Source organism: Pseudochaenichthys georgianus, chromosome 5 (genome assembly GCF_902827115.2).
Source record: "Pseudochaenichthys georgianus chromosome 5, fPseGeo1.2, whole genome shotgun sequence".
Lineage (NCBI taxonomy): Eukaryota > Metazoa > Chordata > Actinopteri > Perciformes > Channichthyidae > Pseudochaenichthys > Pseudochaenichthys georgianus.
Genome location: NC_047507.1, coordinates 34,251,569 through 34,274,043, shown reverse-complemented (window position 1 = coordinate 34,274,043; position 22,475 = coordinate 34,251,569). Strand labels below are relative to the sequence as shown.

Here is a 22,475-nt window from a genome sequence, read left to right as displayed (position 1 = left end):
GCAGTTACGATAAGTAATAATGGTATTTTTACTTTGAGTTCTGTGCTAAGTGCGTTAGCATTTTTTCGCTCAGGGCGCTTCTTGTGAGACTTGTGCTTTGTTTCGGTAAAAATGGTTCATATCTTCACTTAGCTGAGTTTCTAACCGTTAAGTGAGTATGACACATTAATAGGTTTTTAAATATTAAGAAGCCCTGAGACTAGGGCTGCTCGATTATGGCAAAAATCATAATCTCGATTATTTGGGTCAATAATTGATATCACAATTATTAAAAACAATTATCCATTTACTTTGAAAACATAAATTTATTAGAGAAAAAATGTTTTAACAGTTGATTGCCCTGAACTTTAAGTATAATTCAACTGAAAAACCAATACAAATAAAAATTAATAAAAAATTTAAATTAATAATTAAAAAATTATCGTTTTATTTTGATTACGTTGTTTTCGTAATCGTTGTTGCGATTAAAATACGATTAATTGAGCAGCCCTACCTGAGACACAGTTTCGTGAAAAAACTACCTGCCGGACCCGGATTAGGGTCCTCTCGGGTTTAACAGGTTTAACTGTTACACCAGCCTGCAGCAGCGCCTCTCGGACTGGGAAAGGATCACCATTTACAGACAAATGACTGTTCTCCCACTACCTTTTATCTTATGACACACCTAACAGTTTCTGCCCATCAGCAACTTTTGATACAACTGAGGCAATTTAAATGTTTAAACAATTTAACTGCTTTAAGTGTAGTTAAGTTTGTGTCACAGCGTTTTGCAAAATAGACCCGCCAGACAAGACTCATCTAGTCTTAATTAATCTTTCAGTATATGTTTCAATTACTAAACACTGCAACATGCTCTGCTTATAATTACAAAACAGAGTAAAGCAGTTGCAATTTTTTTTTTAAAGAAATGTTTAGGACCATTGGTGCTTTTGGTTATGTGGTGGAGACAGATGGGATGACACGTGGCAAATGGTCCTCGGCGATATTCAAACCCGTGTCCTCTCCACAGGGACAGAACCCCAATATAGCTATACGGAGCGCAAGCAGTTGCATTTTTTTGGGCACATTTTCATTTTTCTTTCTTTGTTGACAGCATTCAAAAAAGCTTTAGTAATCTTTATTCAATAGCAGATATAAAAGTGTATTTATTTAATTCAACAATTACTTTTATGATGGAAAGTCCTGTGGCACAACTAGCGAAAAAACTGATATATGGGAGTCTGATTGGCCAGTTTCGAATGCTCCATCTTCATTATAACATCCTGTACAATTATGGAAAAACAAAAATAGATTTGGAGATTGACAAGAAGTGTATTGTTGTATTTTCATTTCATTTCAAACCTTTATTTACCCAGGTGTATCCCATTGAGATCATTGATCTCTTTTTCAAGGGAGACCTGCTCAAGTAGGTTCCACATGAAACATAAAAACATAAACAGAACAATTAATACTAGTACTTAGTATTTAATTAATACTGTTGCTTCAATAGTTAGGAGTCCGTAAATAAACGTTTTCTCAGTTCAGTGGGAGAACATCACTTGCCCTCAGACCCATCCAATAGATTTGAGATGAACTGGGAACATGTTTAGGCTTAAACAGGTTACTGTGCATATCTGGTAGGAGCCTCGAGTGTACTCACGTAAAGGTGAAAGTGCAGGAAGCAGGCGAGTGGAGACGGTGTGGCCTCTGGGAACTGCTGCAGCAGCGTCTGCAGGTAAAGCTCCAGCTCCTTCTGCCGCCGCTCCACCAGACTCTTTGAGTTCTTCCCCAACATCTTCTTTGGAGGAAGCAGCCGTCGGTCCACCTTCTTCTCTGCCGTCAGCTGCAGGGGAAAAAACACTAAAAGCTGTCCAAGTGTACAGTAGCTTCTCTAATATGAGGATTGGCTGCTTCTCCTTTTTATAAATAAATGTAAACAAAATATCTTTTAAGATGTCCCCTCCGACTCTGGGACATTTTAAACGTTTTTGTTGTTGATGTTTAAATAATTAATGAATCATCCATATAAGACATATTGATGTTTTTTCCTGTTTGAAGCTTGTTCTTTGTGTTCTATTGTAGGTTTGTGCCTTCAGTAATTTAATGAAAGGCCCATTCTTACTTTAGAACATTACGATCAGCAGATAACTAATTGATAAACATTAAGTCAACCTTCATTCCAGCGTTGACAAAATGCATTATGGTTATTAATGATTAATGTGATGGCACTATGTCTGTGGCGGGTATACTATCCTCTTATCAATCAGAAGTGTAAATTATTAATCCCTGTTCCGATAATGGACTTTCAGGCAATAAATGCTTCTGATAATGTAAAGCCATTCCTTACATCAGCTGTGGGGATTTCTTACACCGAAGTACAACTATAACAATTCAATAAAGATGATGGTGAGCACATGGATTTATATCAGTTGTATTGAGGCTTGTTTGCAAATGATAAAAGGTATAGAGTCTTTTTGTAATTACAAATGCAAAAGTTGTATAGGCAGGAAATACTAAAAAGTCTGTCTTTATTGCTCTCCTCATATTTTATCGTAACATACATATAATAATTATAGACCCTACAGTACATCCCATATAGTGCCTCTCTACTATTTATTTATGTTTTCTCTATAATTCAATTTTTTTTAAAAAGTGATTTTTGGAACTATCAAGTTGATTGAGATTGATCTGGGCTGCTCCGGTCTCTTACCTTCTCGTGGAGGTCGTGAAAGTCACTGTAGCGATGCTTTACAGTCCATCTGTGCTCTCTATCCGACACCTCGATGATATAGACCTGAAACAGCACAGCATGACATTCAGTGATTAAAACTAGGGATGCACGATAATTATCGGGCCGATAATTATCGGTCCGATATTAGGAATTATGACGTCATCCCGATAAACCCGATAACAGTATTAATAGCCCAGATAATATACAATATATTTTTTGGGTAAAAAAAAAAGAAAAAAATACTGCGGTGTGGGTGGATTGGGATGAGGGGCGCTTGTTTTTCACTCGGCTCCTCCCGTTTTGCCAGTACTGTGGTATTAGTGGTTTAGGAAGAGGGGAGTTCTTCACAAATCCAGCGCTCCCTAATACTTCGAACCTGATCAGTCACCTGAAACATCGCCATCGCTACGATGGTGTGTTAAAAGCGTACGAAGACAATAATACAATACAGAGTGTGTGTGTGTGTGTGTGTGTGTGTGTGTGTGTGTGTGTGTGTGTGTGTGTGCGTTGGAGCTATGTGCAATTCAAGGCATATGCTCGAACCGGAGCTGCCTGGAAGCTGCAATCATGTTCATGTATCCGTGCTGAGTGTGCTGACTTTTCGTACAATGTCCCACTGTCTGGCTTCCTGCATAAAGTCAAGTGCTCGGCGCAGTTGTGGCGAAATGTCGCTCCTCTGTTTTCATTTAAACAGCTCCTTATATCCGTTAGCGCAGCTAGCTAGCACCAGATGCTAACAACAACAATGCACGTAAGGTCTCTCTCTCGCTCGCTCGGGCCACACATACACACACCCTCCCGGTCCTCCCGATGGCCAATCGGTGCCTGCCGGTGAGCGTGGAAGTGTGGTCTGCCACAAGCAGGCGGCTGGAGCGGGGCTGTCAGCATCAGCTTGTAGATGGTATTTTAAAGTCGATGCGCTCTGAAACTACGGGGCGGCCAAGGAAAAAAAATACACATGCGTTAAAATAATTAGTGGCGTAATTTTTTTTTTATTATCGGTATCGGTCTTGAGAAGCAGGAAGTTATCGGTATCGGTTTCAAAAAACCAATATCGTGCATCCCTAATTAAAACCTGCCAGATTCAAAAACTGCTTCCTATACAGCATGGACGCTCATACCACCATTGAACCATCTCCTCGTATATGCAACTGCTTTTAGGTCAATAGTGGACCTTCAACTTCACCACATCATTCAAGTTGTAAGGGCTGTAATGTGCGGTCATGTGAACAACAATAGAAAGAAGCCATTGTTGTCAATGATATATGAAAATGTTCAATGTACTTCACGGCCCGTCCACACAGCGGCGTGCGTTGAAGCTTCCAACGCTTCTGCCCATTCACTTTGAATGGGGTGACGTCACTTTTAGCCGAACTGCATTTTGGGAAGCGACTTGGAGCGTTGCTGGCGTTGCTCGCTTCAAAAGTTGAGCAATGTTCAACTTTTGACGCCTCGACGGAGGCGTCAGTTAATCGAATCATATGCCAGTACAAGCTCTAGCAAATCAAACCGCGTGCTTGTGTGTCTGGGGCGGGAGATTCATGTGATTGGTTGTTGGTCGAGTGTCAGACACGCCCGCCGGCAAGCGTCAACGCACGCCGCTGTGTGGACGGGCCGTCACTGTACTTAAGAACAACCTTGATGTTATTATTTACTGCAAAAGCTTTACTGGATAAGTTACCAGAATATAAACATATATATGTAGGCTATATTTAAAAACAAAACAAATAACCTCTTGTTCCCAATAACCTGAACAAAACTCTGTTAATATGCCTTTTTATTTTCACTTTCGGATGAGCATGATTTATAAATACTTTGAAATCAGTTTTTAAAAGAACAATGTTGTTGTTTTTGACAAGGTCAATTTGCCTTGATTAGTCTAGACCAGTGATTCTCAAATGGGGGTACGCGGACCCCTAGGGGTACGTTGGGGTACTGCAGGGGGTACGTGAGATTTAAAAATAAATTTAAAAAAAAAAAGGTTAATAAAAACCCATGCATGATTACAAAAATAATCTTAGTACAATAAGTTAAATAGAAAACACAATTGTATATAAAATATTCCTAGAACCACCAAGGGGGTCCTCATATAAACATGTAAAATGTGTGTATTGTATTTTATAGTTTTTCACAATATATAATTGTGTTCATTAGTTTGTTAAACAAATATTATAAAAAATCTGTTTAATAAAAACGTTATTTTTTTCATGCATAAAATGAAAATATCCTTAGTTTGTTGTAATTCATGCACGAAGGAGTTAATAAATCACACACTGAGGAAACATCACTATATTGTAATTATGTATATAAGCTTTTTCAATCAAAAATGTTCGGGTCGGTCAGGGGGTACTTGGCTGAGAAAATGTTTCAAATTGGGTACATTACTGAAAAAAGTTTGAGAAGCACTGGTCTAGACCATAGACTGTATATGGTCTACTCTAGAGTCTCTAGACTCTTATTCCTGTATGTCTTGTGTATATTGTCTGAAACATTAAAAACCGCTGCAACACTGACAGCTAGTTCAGTTAGCACGGCAGCTAGCACTTAGCTTGTCAGATCTGTCGTTCTATTGAGTCAAGCCTCAGGAGGAAAATGACATATTGACTGATGGAAAACAAGTATTGTAACTGAACACCGTACATATTCACCGATAGGTTATATTCTTCCACAGTAACTCACTGTCACGATAATTGATCTGAAGCTTAGGCTAGCTACATACTAAACATGCTATGAGGTGCGAGGCTAGAGGAAGCCCGGGTGTAGCTTACAGTGTAGTTTTCCACCGGCTCCGACCCGACAACACACACTTTCCTCTCCAAAACATCCTCTGGAAACGAAGCAGACTCCATCTTGAGATCACGACGAAGCAAATGTTATCTTTAATTAAGAAATACAACTTTCATTTAAAACGGCTCTGGAGGATACCCAGCTTTTCTTCTCAGTTAGCCGCCTCCTGACGCCATGTTTGTTGTGTTGCTGAAGCAGCTGACAGCTTTCTTCTTCTTTCTCGTCTTCTTCTTGTTTTACAGAGGTTCGCATACAGTTTAGTGGCGCATTACCACCACCCTCTGTTAAGAGAAAGAACATATCCACACACTTACACACACCATAATTTATATTTTATAAACCATTGGGAATACCGGGAGTTTTCCCGGTGGGCCGGTACCGAAGTGGGCCGGTCGGACAATTCCCCCCCCCCCACTAACTATTTTTGACCAAATACTTTCATATTGATATAGATTATTAATTCATAGTGTGTGCCGTGTGGTGTGGCTTTCTTAACATATTTTTGATGAATAATCATCTGAAAAAATTACAAAAAAATCAACAATAGGCTCAAGAGTTTTCAATTCTTATTTCACACATTTTACAAAAAAAATTGAGAATTAACTCAGCAGATTAATCAATAATAAAAAAAAAATTATTCAAATGGTTAAAAAATAAGCTCCACCTCAACAAACAAAAATACTGCTTTCATATTAATGCAAAACAAAGAATAATTAAATTATATAATATATAACACTGTCTGTGTTATTATTTTTGTGTTATTAACACAATAACAGGAGTCATTTTAGCAAATGTTCTTGATTAAACTTCAAACTGTTCTATGTAATACACATCACAGCCATACGGGGTCGCTAGTGCAGCTGCAATCATATGGGTGTGTTATGTCACATTATGGTCTATGCTTTGTTCGAGTGACCTACATATTTTGGAACTAAACTGAATTGTAACGGCAGAGATTTGTTGATGCAGGAAGCAGAATGCGTTGTAATGGACTTACTACGAGGAAATGATTTGTTATGTCAGGTGACATTGAAGACAATGTGTATGCTTTATTGCTTATATATTGATAAAGGGGTCCTGTGCTTTTTTTAAAATAATGTCCTCAATTATTGATTAATTCTTCCTGTCTACTGATTTCAAACCAAGACTACAGCAAAGCTGCTCTATAAAGCTGTACTTTGGCACATCGGTACTTAAGCTAAATGCTACACAATGAGCACATTATACAACATGTTTGGAGTTAAACAGGTTGAATGGCTTTAATGTTTACCATGTGCACCATGTTAGTTTAGACAGTTAGCATGCTGACAGTTGATCATTAGCAATATGTGCATGTAGTCTACAGCCGAGGCTGATGGAAATATAATTAGTTTTGCAGGAATATACTCATATATTCAATCAAAAGCTTGACCTGATGATGGCGCTAGATGCAAATCCAAGGGACCATAAAGTGATTACAATCTATGCTAAGGAGGACTTGAATGTGATCCACACACAGTTAAAAATGTTTACTAAAATGTGACACTCTTAAGGGCATTACAGTTAAAGACACACAGTCAACAAAGTAAGTTATTGTCTGGGGAGAATACAAGAGCCCGATAATTAGTGCATTCATTATTTGTTGTGATATTCAATTCTGGACAAAAGACTTAATTAAATTGACTTAACGCTTGTTATGTGTTTAATGAAGGGAAGGCTTTTTGTGAGACAGTTCATTTGCAGCCAGAACATAACGTTCTTTGTTTGTAATTTTGCTCACCACTGCAACAGTAATTTCCACTGTCTTATAAGTCCATAGTTGGGTTGGGTACTTGTGTGTGTATGACACATTAACTAACTTCTGTGACTGTTATTTTTGTGAGTGCCCCTGTGCTGCTGCTTGTTGTTGCTGTTGTCAGAGGGGCGGGCAGTAACAGCAGCAGCTGTGGATCAGATTTCAGCTGCTAAAACTGAAGCGGAGTGAACCATCCTGCTGCAGGGAGCAGCTTAAAGCTCATCACAACGACACAACCCAACCGTACACACATGCATACATGTTCGAATATATTGCATACATAACTATAAGTAATATTGTGTTAAAAATCTATCATGTTATTATTTGGAAGTGGAATAATCTTCTAACCTTGCACCCCTCCCTCTGTTAAACCTCTGAATGGACTCTCCCAGCTCTTTATCCAGGCTCTGAGGAGGAGGCAGAGCCACAGTCAGTGCTTGTTGTCTGAACTGAGTACACTGCACTTGCTGGCCTTAAACAGAGAAAAAATAGCTTAAAATCAGCTAGACAGCGCCTAAAACCCCTTTATCAGCTCATTATAGATCAATAATCAGAGCTGTAAGAAGCAAATTTGACTTTCAGATAATTGAAAAAAGAGAAATCAAATAAATAGAGGAGGGCGTGACAAGCAGACAGCCGAGCAGGCAAGCTGCTGCTGCAAGGAGAGGAAGAGCCGGCGATGCATCAGCCAAAGCCAGAGGTCAAGAAAAAAAGTGAAAGGATAGTGAAAAGGTAGACACTGAGAGAGGAGGGTCCTTTGTGATCTAAAACAGAAACCAGCCTCTCTTTGTTGTTGTGTGGGCCACCGAGCAGGGATGTGAAGGAGGGCAGCAGGGAGGAAGGGAGGCAACGGCAAGAAAGACTGCAAGAAAATGCTCTCAGAGATGATGTGCAGGAGGAGCTGCCAGCAGCAGCAGGATGGCAAAGAGGCTCCGCAGAGGGACCCTTCCAGCCGCAGGAAGCACGGCTGGTCCAAGGGCTGCAGGGGGCGCATGCAGGGGCGGAGAACTGGAGTGGGAGGGTGGCCAAGAGGGCGCAATCACCAGCAGCCCCCTCAACGACACCATCCTCATCCCAGACACTTCCAGAGGCCAGCGATGTCACTCCGGCCCGTCAACATTAAAGGGAACAGAGCGAGGGGGATGCGAGCCCCCAAGAACACAAACCAGTTTTTGATGCACGAGAAGTACCAGATGCTACACATGCGCTCCGACTCAGTGGGGAGTGACAGTGGGAGCAGCTCGGATAGCGAGGTGGAGCTCACAGACATGGACTCATACCTGGGCGTCCTGGAAAATGCAAGAGGAGCCCTGTTGGACAGTCCCAATCCACATAGCTCAACAGCGCCCCCTGGACAGATTGTGGTTCTGCATGAGGACAGTCTGCGTCTGCAGGAGGACAGCATGCAGTATTTCCCCTCTGAAGACGACCTGAAGCAGAGCCAGAACTTCATGCAGAGGGACTTTGTTGAGTTCTGTGACATCCTGACACCCTGAAAGGAAACTCTCATGAGGCCATTTTGTTCTCGACAGTGTGAAACTCTAACCTCGGGGACAGGTTTGTTCTGCTTCATGTTCACTGAAAATCAGAAAAAAATCTCATCATCTTGTCAACTCATCAAGCCTTAAAATGTTAGGAATATGCTTGCAAGGTGAGATGATTCCATCAGTTTACAGCAGATACTTTTTGTGAAGTGTCATTGTGTTAATACTCATGCAGTGGTCTGCCCTAGTTCATGTGAAGATGCTTAAAATAAGTGAAATTATCTCACCATGTTGGTATTTGTATATGTTTAAGAAAAAAAGCTTAAATGAATGCAAGATTAAAGGAAAACATTTTGACGGATGATTTTTTCTTAAGGTTTACATTTGGTTCATGTTTGGTAATGTGCTGTAATGTGCTGCCTTTCTGTTGTTATTGTTGCACACAAAGGGAGATGGGATCGGTGGTGGGAGTGAGCCTGAACAGCCAATCGGCATCGAGTTGGCTGGATTAGGCTGCAGATGATTGGCCGATGCAGACTGTCATTGAAAAAAAAATACATTAATTGTGAAGAACAGAAGAAAAAAATCACAAATAAATATCGGATTGATGCAACTTGTGCTTCTTTATTGTGTTTGTTGATATAAATTAGTGTGATGGTGAGTTTTTTGTCAAATGCATCCGGGTCAGTGTGTCACTTTTCTGAGCAAATAATGCATATTTAACCATGTAAAAGTAAATATGGATAAACACATGAATTCAATGAACAAGTCGGTCGCATGACATCATGTTAGTGGAACAACAACAATGGGGATGAGCAGTAAAGAAAGAAATCATGAAATATAACATTAAATATACACATGCAGACACTTTTATGGGTTGCAATACTGTAACATGAATAGATACAGATGATTTCATTTAGTTTTTTCCACACACCAATAACTGATGTCTGTTGACATGCAGATGTATCATACTTTTAGATCTTATAATCATACATAGGCTTTTCTAATGCATCCTATATGATCTCACAAGTAAAGTCATTTTAACTAACGTATAATGTTCCTATTCAGACATTGTAGACAGGCTTTAAAGCAGGAAGTAGGGACCTGCATGGAGAGCAGCTGAAGAGGATTACATAAAGTGCAGTGAGCAGGGAGGTTTAAGCCGCTTTGGGTTGCTGTGTCATTAACTAATAATGTTAATGGGTCAAAGACTGAGAAACAGCAGGTCATCGATGTTTCCTACTTTAGTATCTGTTTTATCCTTCAAAGTGACAGAGCACCAACTGCAAACACTAAACATGAGAACAAGTTTTTCAGGCTGACTGTACTGTATGATGGAAATAAATATTGTTATTCCTTCAATGTATGCCCTTTTAGTCTGGTTACTGTATGACAAAAAGGTCAGCGGGATAAACTGTTCACTATGTTCTCTGCCTTTGACACGTTTCCAGGATAAGCATATGTGAGGGGGAAAGGCATACTACTAATACATTTTTATTTTTTGTGTTTGGCTTTTTTGCCCTCTCTGAACTAGTAAAAATAAAAATAAATTGGTTTGATGATTTAAAACCAACATCTGATCTCTATTTTGACTAGATTTAGCAACAGGATGATTTAGACATAGGGCCACAAGCTATCACATAAAAACTTTTAAAGAAGGTGAAGTCCCATATTCCATTTAACAAATTGTTAACAAAAAACGGTATATAATCAATACTAGACAACTTAATCACTAATTCCTTCTCTGCTTTCACTGCCAACTGTAAGTCTGCTCTCTGGGCATCATACGTCACATTACATAACAATATTTTTATTCCAAATACATAATATGTAAAAGCAGCTGGGGGGGGGGGTTGATGGCCAGGTACTTCCAGCACTCTAGTATTTCTTGTTCAACACGTCCTGTCCAGGCAGAGATGAGATCAGGTCTGGAAATACAAGCCGAGTGTTCCCGTGGCGATATGGAGCATCGGCCCCCTCTACACCCATGTTTGTCCGAATATCTGTGGAATGTGTATGTATTACCGTAGTTAGAAATGCACGTCCTGTAAGCACAATAATATGTAAAAATAAAGGCGTTACAATTATTTTTTGACCTGGGAACAGCAGGCTAATTTGCACAGTGGCCGACAGAAGCCAACTCATTACGGCCCAAAACGTTTCCATTAGGAGAAACGCACTGCCAGAGTAAGCCTGTTTCATAATTGTGTTAAAAGGGTTTTGTCAGTATATTTGAAATGACTAGGTTATCTACGTTAGCTGGCTAGCTTACAGCAGATCTGGAATAATATTAGTAAACCATGCGAATGTTTCGTCAAGTGGGTGAACGTTTTATTGATGCTACGAAAATGTTGTCAAGTTGTTGAAGACGTTTCTTCATTTGCATGTGATTTTGGCACATTTATGTTTTTATATTTGCATGTTTTTGAGAGTGCAGCGCATTTCTCCCAATGACAGTGTTTTGGGTCTTTGTAGCTCATTTTCACCTGTCGGCCACCATACACCACATCCCTAAATTCTCTCCCTCACATGTGCTGTATCAGCAAAGCATGTAAATAAAAATAAATAAAGCATAGTAGATATAGTAATATAAATACTGAGATAAAGTTGAAACGTTTTTTCCTAAAAGAAATGAGGGAGAAAAAAGACATCAATGTGCTTTAATATTATTTTTCCCTGCTCATTTAGAAAAACAAATATCTAAATATAGCCAACAAGCGTAGCAACCTCTCCTTACATACTTACGTCATCCTGTACTAAAAAGAAGAGGCTCTTTGCATGCCTTTTTGTTGTCCGATTATTATTGGCGACTAGGCTCAGTCCTTCCAGATAATACCTAATACATCTTCTAAAATATAGAGTTTTGGAATGAATACAAAACGATTCACATGGGCCTTCATTTACCGTGACCCTCCATTGTATATCAGATCCTACATTTAATTCAGAATGTTTTAAATAAATTATCTGTTTAAAGATTAGAAAACATTAAACACTATTGCCATTGCACATAGCACAACGAAATGCAGTTTGCATCAAACCAGAAGTGCGAAGAGTAGTCAACGTTAAAGCATTCACGGATAAGGGCCAGGGTTTAAGGCATACATACGTTTAAAGCAGATTAAGTAAATAGTGAATAAAGTGTGAGGAGCTGTGGGTTGAAGAACCATGAGTATGAAAGGGAGGTGTGGTGGTGCTAGTTCTGTAGTTTGAAGGTCATGTCTTGGGAGTGGAGTAGTGCTGAGTTTGTGAGAGTACAGCAAGGTTATGGTGTTGTGGAAGAAACGGCTCCTGAGCCTGCTGGTGTGGGATCAAAGGCTCCTGTACTGACTTCCTAATGAGAGGAGGGCAAACAGTCCATGGTTGGGGTGTGAGGGTTCCTTGATGATGCTGTGAGCCCGTTGAGACACGCAGAGGTCAGCAATGACAGGGTGCGGGGCTCTGATGATGTGCTGGCCATTTTTCACTACCCGTTGCAGGGCTTTCCTGACAGCTAAAGTGGTTTTCGGACAATATTCAAAAGTTCCTACAGATTTGATAATGTTAACCACAGTCAGTGAGAGGTTCAGTAACCCTCTTTGTTTGGTGAGTGAATGCACCCTTGGATGATTTAATCCACTCACATAACAGTAGCTCATACAATCTTGTGCTAATAAAATCTTGTGGAACAAAATGAAGACAGAGTGAACATTTGTGTTAAGAAGGGACGTGATGCCAATAGACAGCCTCCTCAGACTGCCATTTGACCTGCAGATCAGACGAGTTCTGTTATCATCTAATAAAACAGAGCGTTCAGTGCCTTGCTCAAGGACACTTCTGTTTGGGCTCTCCTGTCTCTATTGTATCTACTGCAGCTCCTGTTTCTAGTTTCACAGCTGTTGACATCAGCTACTACTTTTAAGTCTGAGTTGTTGTTTCGCAATGCTGCTGCCGTTGGGGGAGTGAGCTGGCATATACGGGCACACACACACACGAGTACACACACCCACGGGCACACACCCACGAGTACACACACCCACGGGCACACACACAAACACAAACACACAGCAAAGGGGTGTGGTGTGCTCCTTCGCTAATGCTAACCTAGTCTAGTTAGACTCAAATAAACATGTATCTTTACTTGTGAGATCCCTCTCTGACATTTCCTATAACCCAAACCTTTATAACTCTGTAAAGCACTTTGGGCTGCATCAAGCAGGAAAGGTGCTATATTAATACAGTTTATTATTATTATTATTATTATTATTATTATTATTATTATTACATAAACCTAATTTTTACCTTAAATTGAGTTTGAACAAGTTTTAAGTAATATAAACAACATTTCAAAACCAACCTTAAACATTAGTTCATTTGATTAACTTTACTTGTTCTTTGTAAAAAATGTCCTCAAAAAGACATAAAAGAGCACACACACGAGAAGTGTGAATTGTTGGTTGAAGGGGCAGACGCCAAACAACAAGTAGTTACAGAATGAATGAGGGTTAGAAATATCGCAGACACACCTAGACAAACACACACAAATACACACAGTTGAGGTGGATGGAGTTTAACTCTAATCTGACATGGTGAAGGTCAGAAAAACAGATATGTATTAAACATAATAAAACTGAATATATGTACAGTACATATGCAGTGTACTGTACACTACATGGGGAAATGTAAGTAATGCATATCATAAGTTCTCATTATTGTCTCGTGTCTGACGTGATTCAAGTCATGAGACTTTCATCCGCAACAAGTATAAATTATAAAAGCTATGAACATCAAACATACTATGTATCCTATATAAAAAAAGAGTGCTAGTTTATTATTACTTCCTCTAGGGCAGGGCTCTCCAACACGTCGATCGCGAGCTACCGGTAGCTCGCGGGCAGCTTTTCAGTAGCTCGCCGCTCGATTATCGATTATAGCGTAGTAAGGTTGCTTCTTGATTTTTCGGCCACGGCTGGACAATAACGTTTTTTTATTTTAGAATTGTTTCTGTCACACGAATATCAAATTGGTCCGTGACGCAGTGATCAATGAACAGACGTGACAGCGGCACAGCGACACCACACACAGACCAGTCTGCTTTCTCCAGCAACACCAGTCCAGAACCAACAGCAGAATGACCCGCTCTGAATCAGGCCCGTGTCGCTGCGGCACACACACAGGGAGGGATTTGTGTTTTTTGAAAAACACTCGTTATCGTCATGTCAGGTTTTTGGTGGATTTAATCAAGTCTTGGATTGCAGAGTATGGATGTCCTCTTGCTATTTTCAGTTGATAAATACTTGTGTGAAGTTTGTGAAGGCAGGAGGAAATAAGCTTCCGCGATCACCGTCTCCTCTCCGTTCCTCCAAACCCCGCCCCCTCCTGAAAATAATGAGTGACAGGCTGACAGTGACCCGATAGAAACTTTATTATTCACTTAATCACTGATTGAGATATGATGAAGCTAACTTAGTCTCATACATTCATGGGATTAATGTAACAGTAAGACAGAGAATGTGAGTGTGCACCCACATGCACTATTTTTGTTTTTATAATGCTGTCTGCTGTGTTTATATATATACAGTCTATGGTTCAGACTCAAGTCATGTGTGTGATGCCACATTCAGGACCTTCAGTGTCCTTTTTTTAACAGAAGACCGGAGCTAGAAGCTGCAGCTAGACCGCAGAAGTATTAGTTTTTTGTTTTTGAGGATGGAACAATTTCACACACAGATATAGGGAGGCTAGACCTATACACTTGGTTTATTATGGTTTATAATTTCATGTCAAGACGAAGAAGAAGATGAAAAAGATGGCTGAACTGTTCAGTGTCAATCCTGTGGAGATGGAGATGGAGGTTATACATCTCCAAAATCATGTTCAGTTTAAGTCTCAGCTAAACTCACAACATGTCTGGAGCCTTGAAGACCCAGAAAACTATAAGAACATTCACCAAGCAGCACTGAACACGTCTGCTTTATTTGGTTCTGTTCTACAGACTTTTGTGAAGCAGCTTTTTCTGGCATGAATGTCATGAAATCTAAATACAGAACAAGACTGACTGATGAACATGTAAATGATTCTATTAGAGTGAACCTAAGTGGGTACACTCCAGCATACACCTGTGTGGTGGACTCCAGCAGTGCCATTCATCTCACTAAATGTAAAAAAGAGTGAATGCACTTATTTGATATAAGTGCATACGATGCTTGTCAGGTGGTGATTAAGGACATTTATGTGAAAGTTCAGTGACTTACTTACTATGTGGGCCATAATAATATGTGAGACATTTTCGTTTTCTTGGACCTTGATGTGAAGTTAAGATTTGTGATAAGCTTTAGGTATTGCAATTTCACACGTGTACAAAAGTATAGCTTAATTCAAATGTAAGTGATGTGATGCAAGTAGCTCTTGGCCACTTTCATTTTTTCAAAGTAGCTCTCAGATGAAGAAAGGTTGGAGACCCCTGCTCTAGGGCATTGGTTCCCAACCTGTGGGCCACGGCCCCCTAGTGGTCCGTGAAGGCATTGCAAGTGTGCCGCCGAAATATATTTATATATATATATATTATTTTTTTTTTAACTATAATATATAGGAGATGACATTCCCATCTCAGACAAAAACAAAACAAAAACAGAAGAAATAAAGATAAAGTCAGTAGGATCACTTCAACATTTCACAAACAAAAATAGGTTGACAACCAAATACCACCAAAAACACAACATGGCAAGCATATTTATTGTTTCTTTAATCCCACTCTTCATTAGAGCTCATTATTTCCCATTTCATGGCGTGTTGAGCCACCCTTTGATTTTTTGTGGCAATAATTTTTTTCAAAACAAATTGTATTTTGAATCGTTAAACTCCTTAAATTAAGATTACTCCTTTATTGACTTTTAAAAATATGTATTTTAGCCAGAAGAATAGTTATATTTATTAACTGTATGCGGTCTTCATCTAAAAGCCCAAATAAAATATTAAAGGGTGTAAATGTAAATTCAATATTTGCCGCCAAATAATTTGCAAAACATTATGATTTGTGTGGAAACATTTTCATTATTAAGATTTTTTTTTATTTCAACCTCTTTTCCTTTCTCTTTCTCGATCCTCCTTAGCAACGGCCATTACAGTCCTTGACAGCGGTCTATTCTACTGGATTCACAACATGTCACAGAATCAGAATTTTATTTAGCCTCCGTATTGTTTATGGTTGAATGTGGGCCGCGAAAAAAAATGTCATTCTTAAGTGGGCCCTGAGTTGAAAAAGGTTGGGAACCGCTGCTCTGAGTTACCTTAACCTAATTCCAGAGGCAGGCAGAGACATAGTAACCCATTGAAATAGTATGAGGAAATAGATTTCGACATAAGACTCAAAGTTCTCAATTACTAATCAGTGCTAATCATTTAATCAGCAAAATAAAGCTGATTTACAATGTGGATCAAACAAGTGTTATAAATGCCTTGTAAAACATGCTGATTGTGCGTGATGTTTCTCTAGTGATGTATTTTAGTGTCCGGTATGTACTAGGTAAACCTGTCAAAGTGGTCATTAATTCACTTCTTAAAGAGACTATACAGTATAATGCAAATGTTCAGGTTCATATTGTTATATTGTGCCTCTACTGTGCATGTCTCCATGCTTTAAAGTTCAAAAAGCTCTTTATTTTTTCTCATACTGCCTGTGCTGCAGCATCTCTTTTCACCCTCTGTCTGAAACCAGAGCCCAGTCTGCTCTGATTGGTCAACCATTTAGGCCCAGTCCACACGGAGACTAAACGGAGACTAAACGGATTTCGAACCAAAGTCGATTTCAAAAAAGTCTTACGTCCACACGGAATCGGCTCAAGAAACGTGTCCGTCCACACGAAACCGCTGGAGACGCTGTAGTACATATGCCGGGCACTTATTTTTTTCTAACGCTGCGCCTCCCCTGAAGCCCTCTGGCGCCCTCCCCGGGGAGGCGCGCCTCACACTTTCAAAACCGCTGGTCTATACGATAAAGAACTTTAGCTGATACAACTGAAATTGTCTCCGTGTGGACGGGGCCTTAGAGTCGCTCTCGTCCCTTAGCCTATCACGTACAATGTGTTGGAGCACAATAGAAGCGCAAGTGTTACAGTGATGTCATTATGTTATAGAAGTAAACAAAGGAGTCCAAAGGAGCTGTTTCAGGCAGGGGGGGCAGTGTGTGGGAGAGAAACACCCTTTAGAGGGAACTTTGGGATGTTGGCCTTTGCAGACCCTTTACATGCACAAAAACCTATATAACACAAAAAAAGGAAATACAACAGGCATAATAGGGCCTCTTTAATTGCAAACAAAAAATAATATAAATGATGACTGTAATGCATTGAATATATGTGTTATGGGGCAGCAGTAGAAATAAAGTTTAGATTCATTTAAATGTCCTAACTCAAAGGAGCCATTACTGTGAAAAGAGTTGGTTTGCATGTCACTTTTTCCCTCAAAGGTCACATGACATGATAGATTTCCAGAAAACCAATTAATATTGATGCTAAAGTCAAATGACATAATAATTTTTTTAACTCAACATTAAAACAGTGAGTGCTGCATCAAGTTTTCCTATACCAGAAGGTTAGTCAGAGTGTAACCTCTGTGGTTGTTGTGGTTTTAAATTCAACCAAAAAACTCAGGAATAAACCTCTGTTACCTCAGTGTGTGTGTGTGTATGTGTGTGTGTGTGTGTGTGTGTGTGTGTGTGTGTGTGTGTGTGTGTGTGTGTTGTGTGTGTGTGTGTGTGTGTGTGTGTGTGGTGTGTGTGTGTGTGTGTGTGTGTGTGTGTGTGTGTGTGTGTGTGTGTGTGTGTGTGTGTGGTGTGTGTGTGTGTGTGTGTGTGTGTGTGTGTGTGTGTGTGTGTGTGTGTGTGTGTGTGTGTGCTTGGGTCGGGGGGCGGTGTCTGTTATGCCTCGCTGCGGTGCAGGAGGAGGAGTGGATGGAGTTGGATGCTGAAACTCAGTTTGGAGTGGAAAAGTACAGCCGTGTGCTCCGGAGGCGGAGACCCCTCTGTTGAGTACACAAGCCAGCCAATCAGAGCTCAGAAAAACACTTTGATTGACAGCAAGACAGAACTGCAGTGAGGCTCCATTTCTGAACTCTGCATCTTCATATAAAGTTTCCGCGAGGCTTCATCCTTTGAAATTCAACTGAGTGCAGCATTCAATGTAAACAAAAAAAAAAAAAGGTTTCTAAACAGTTAAACAGTGCTGGGAAGTTACTCTAAAGTAGGCTACTGCACTGTTACATTTTGAGGAAGGCTACCTGCTTTTTTCTTGAGTATTTCCCTTTTTTGCTACCTTGTACTTTTTGCTACTTTTACTTAACTAATAGGGAAATATTTCCACTTACTCCTATTGCTTTAGTCACTTTACATATTGTATTTAGATAGATGGATAGATACATTTTTCATCCCAAATTGGGAAATTATTTTGTTACGGCAGCAATGTGTTCAGGCATTAAAATAATTCAAATTAAAATGTGTAAAAGTATAACCATAATTCATTAAATAAAAATAAAAACAATAAACACCAAGTACAGTATATACATATACATATATATATATATATATATATATATATACAGTACAATGGACATTAACAACAAAGAAAACTCAATATAAAATGTTCAAGATGAGTTAGACTGCTCTATAAAAGAGTATATACTACAGCAACAGAATTAAGTAAATTTAAGCTACCCAGCATATGGAGTAATCAAAATTACTTTTCCAGGAGCAATATTAAGTTATTAATATAAATATAATAACATATTGTTTTGAAATGTGACACTGCATAATTCGTTTTGTTTATTATTATCTGTTTTACAGAAGTTCTTTCACCACTGCCACTGTTAAAAAAAGTATTTGTTAAATTGTGCTTTTGAAGGAATTATTATGTTAGTCAATGACTTGTAGATAAAAGTTACAAAAACAATTAAAACGTTTTTGAGGTTAAAAGAAAAACGTAAGCAACTGTAACCACGGTAACTAAGAACAGTTAAGTATTTTTTGAGGTACATTCATTTTACTGCATAAGTTACCCTGCAGGGTAACTTCACTTTTACCAGCTGCAGCATTAATGTTGCTTAAACATTAATGCATAAATATTGATGTTCCAGTTATATAATATGTTTAGCTCAAAATAGCTAAATAAGCCCTTTTACTTTTGGCACTTTAAGGTTTTTTTTTTTTTAATTAGCTTAGCCTATGCCTTAACTTGTAATACTTTGAATGTACGTCCGTTGTGTTTACACTTTCATGTTTGGCTACACTACATTTACAAAAGGTTTTGAATCCAACTTGTAAAAGACGCACCAATATCTATTTTGTAATCTGCTGCTGCTCCACACACACACACACACACACACACACACACACACACACACACACACACACACACACACACACACACACACACACACACACACACACACACACACACACACACACACACACACACACACACACACACACACACACACACACACACACACACACGCACGCACGCTCGCACACAGGAGCTCAATTCAAAGAGGAGTGATATCCTTTCAGCAGTGTGGTGAATGTTTCACTGGTCTGACAATCCCCTCAAAGTACACACACACACACACACACGCACGCACGCACGCACGCACGCACACACACACACACACAGAGATTCCACTGACTATGTGTGATCAGACGGAGTTGAGAGAACAGCAGGCGAGAGACGTTGGACTCAGAAGAAATGTGTAAGATGACTTATCAGAATGATAAGAAGGCAGAAGATCAGCTGTTCTCTTTTTAGACAAGTGGCATGTCATTGGTGTCTAAGTCAAAGTCTAGTTGAATGTATACTTTTTTACGTTATTTAGCCTCAAAATGTCACAAATGACAAGTCATTTTCTCCATACAACTCTGGAATCTATTATATTTTAAGATAAGACACTTTAATAATCCAGAGGAGAGAGACGTGGTGTTATCAGTTCTGCTTGATTAGCAATATTTTAATTGATGCAAATACTTTTTTGTTTTTAATTAAATAAGATTTAAAATGCAGGGCTTTTACTTGTAAAAGTCCTATCTACATTATATGACTGTATATTCAAGTAAAAGATTAGAGTACTTCTCCGATCACTGCTTGAGTTTATTCTTAAGTACTATATAGCCTACTAAATATATACATGTATATACAAATAAGCACAAAATAAGAATAGAGCCACTCAATACAAAAAAACACAATGCACACATTATATCCTTCAAAACACTGGGACACAAATCATTACATCTTTGGTAACTTCTAAATAAAGACAACATGTCACCTAAGGAATTTAAAGTGAGGTAGTTTGAACATGAAGTCATTGCTCTTGTATTCGTGTGTGAAGTCACGGCAGTGGTGCTGTCAGTAGTGAAGGAAGCAGTTAATGATAGTAGATCAAATAGAGTGACATTTGCATTATAACTCATGAGCTTAACATGTTTTTGCATGGGAAGCTTATCTTTAGTTCAATGTTTTCAGATACATGTGTAGGAACGGTAAATGTTCAAGGCTGCAATGAAAGTGTGTCAAGGCAGAATAACAACAGCCGTCGGTGTGTAGGACATGTCTGGCAGGTACTGTGGCACTTTCTCATGTATCTAATTCCCCTCCTCGACTCCTATCCTCGTGTTTTAGTCCCGCCCACAGGAGATGCGTTTCTGCACGGACCACACAGCTGTTCTCACTGTAAACATTGCGTCGAGATTCAAGCAGTTAATAAAATAGGGGCAGGGCAGGGGGTGCATGCAGAGCTGTCATTGGCTGAGATATGTCTGGCCGTGCGTCACGACTCTTTTAAACATCACTGTTGCCGGAAATACATCCGCGGAGGAGCCATCAGTGTATCCTCGATAAATAGCTCCTCCAGAGAACCTCCTCGATTAGAGGAGGAAAAAGGCCCTGTGTGTGTGTGTGTGTGTGTGTGTGTGTGTGTGTGTGTGTGTGTGTGTGTGTGTGTGTGTGTGTGTGTGTGTGTGTGTGTGTGTGTGTGTGTGTGTTGGGGATACACATGAGGAAGTGAAACAGGAAACCTGAGCATCTGATTGGCTGTGTCGGGACACACAGTTCCATAGCTGCTTCAGTGACGTCGTGTGCAACAGAAGTCTTCTTTCTTTTCCTTCCTGTTTTCACCCTCCAATGAACACAAAAATGCAGCAGTGTGTTACTTCCCAACATGTACTATGATTCAGGAGCAGCCCAACTGCATTCTCATTACTAACACTAAATAACCTGTTGCTTTTGCATAAACTTTGTTGGAGTTATTGATAAGGAATGACGCAAAGCAGCTAATCCTGAGGCTGAATGTAGAGTGAATTACTCCTCAAAGACAACATTTAACATGGATAAAGCACTAATACGTACTTATAAGTTTTGAGAAAGCTACGCAGTTCTGTTTGTAGGTGTTTCTCTTTTTTTTTCACATGAAAGGAAGAATAGCGTTCTACTCAGGGTTATTAATAACCACAAACTCTAGAAGGAACAAAAAAAATTCAAATACCAAAGCTAAACGTCTCCATGTATGATCTAAGTCATATGTTTCAGAGTGAAGGAGTCAATTTCCTATAGTAGTCTGGATCTGACCTTGTGTTGATGTGGAAAAACTCACAGAGACGCTGATAAAGAAACACCTGATCAGCATGCAAACACACTATTCCATATACTGAAAGAAGATAAGCAGCGGCAAAATGTTCCTCTATACCTGCACTAAAGATAATATGCTTAAAGGAACAAAAATAATTATAATTCCGTACATGTGGGGACCTTTAGTTTTAATACAGTAACCCTATTCTCTTGCCCCTAAAGTGAACCTAAACCTATATGAAGGAAGTGAGGACTGGACAAAATGTCCTCCATTTCAAAAGAAGGTCTTAAAAAATGTTGTCATTTTTCCACAGTGTGTTCACTTTTAATAACTTTCTTAAAAGTCTCCTCACTTTCCCCACTTTACTTTTCAGAAAATGTTTTCTATCTGAAATGGTTTAAACTCAAACTTGTCCTAACAAGTACAGAGAAATAAGGACGTGCACAGAGTTGAGTTCTAGTTCCTTGTTTTATCTAGTCTCACTCGTGTAAGGGTTAAAGTTTACTGCTCTCTTCTCCCTGCTCACACTTTGTGTGTTGTTCAAATCATGTGAATGAGGATTCTGACACATAAAAGTACAAAACAAAACATGACTTCCACTTACTAGGTGAACATCTTCGGACTTTATGACTTGCTATTGAGTCACATCGTGAGGAGCTTTAATAATTCTTACATTTCACTCTGTTTATTTTCAAGTTAAAGATAAACATCCGCACTGAGGAGAGCAGTGGAGCAGTTAACTGGTTTATCACCAATGTTAGTGTAGAAAAAAGGACTCCGACACCCCCTGCTGGTCATCAATGTACTTTAAAATATCCTTCAGAGGAGCAACAACTGTCCTGACGTTTGGTGAACATCTGACCACAAATCAGTGTGAGGCTTTTAGTATCAGAGCTTCCAAAGATGTGTAAAACATTTCTATTTGAGAAAATGTGTCATATCATTTGTGAAATGTCATTTAGGGTGCATTCACACCTCAGTTTTCTGGTGCGCACCAGACGACAGTTTGTTACATTTTTCAGAAGGTTTGGCTTGCGTTCACACGGGCAAAAATCAAACGGACTATAAACTTTAAACACAAGTCATGTGCACGGAAATGCTGTTCAACCATTGGTCAGACATTAAGGGGGTGAAA

At 39.3% G+C, this 22,475-nt stretch overlaps 2 protein-coding genes across 5 annotated transcripts in view; one reads left to right on the top strand and one right to left on the bottom strand.

The window, feature by feature from the left end:
- nisch (nischarin) overlaps positions 1-5,729 on the bottom strand; it is a 44,259-nt gene extending 38,530 nt beyond the window's left edge. For 2 of the 3 annotated variants that reach the window (XM_034082663.2, XM_034082664.2), the window contains exons 1-3: positions 5,479-5,729; positions 2,690-2,773; positions 1,640-1,822 (exon numbers count right to left, since the gene is read on the bottom strand). In XM_034082663.2, coding sequence (XP_033938554.1) covers positions 1,640-1,822; positions 2,690-2,773; positions 5,479-5,559 — 348 coding nt within the window. In that variant the 5' untranslated portion in view covers positions 5,560-5,729. The remainder of the gene's footprint in view (positions 1-1,639; positions 1,823-2,689; positions 2,774-5,478) is intronic. The other variant, XM_034082662.2, reaches the window with a different exon arrangement.
- Positions 5,730-7,689: 1,960 nt separating this feature from the next.
- Positions 7,690-9,368, top strand: LOC117447214 (coiled-coil domain-containing glutamate-rich protein 1). Of its 2 annotated transcripts, none has more exons than XM_034083891.2 (2): positions 7,690-8,828; positions 9,204-9,368. In XM_034083891.2, exon 1 carries the CDS (start codon positions 8,144-8,146, stop codon positions 8,765-8,767), a length of 624 nt encoding a protein of 207 aa, XP_033939782.1. In that variant the 5' UTR covers positions 7,690-8,143; the 3' UTR covers positions 8,768-8,828; positions 9,204-9,368. The 2 variants fall into 2 exon arrangements, with proteins under 2 accessions (XP_033939782.1, XP_033939781.1); XM_034083890.2 differs by having other exon boundaries at positions 7,691-8,922.
- Positions 9,369-22,475: the final 13,107 nt, after the last annotated feature.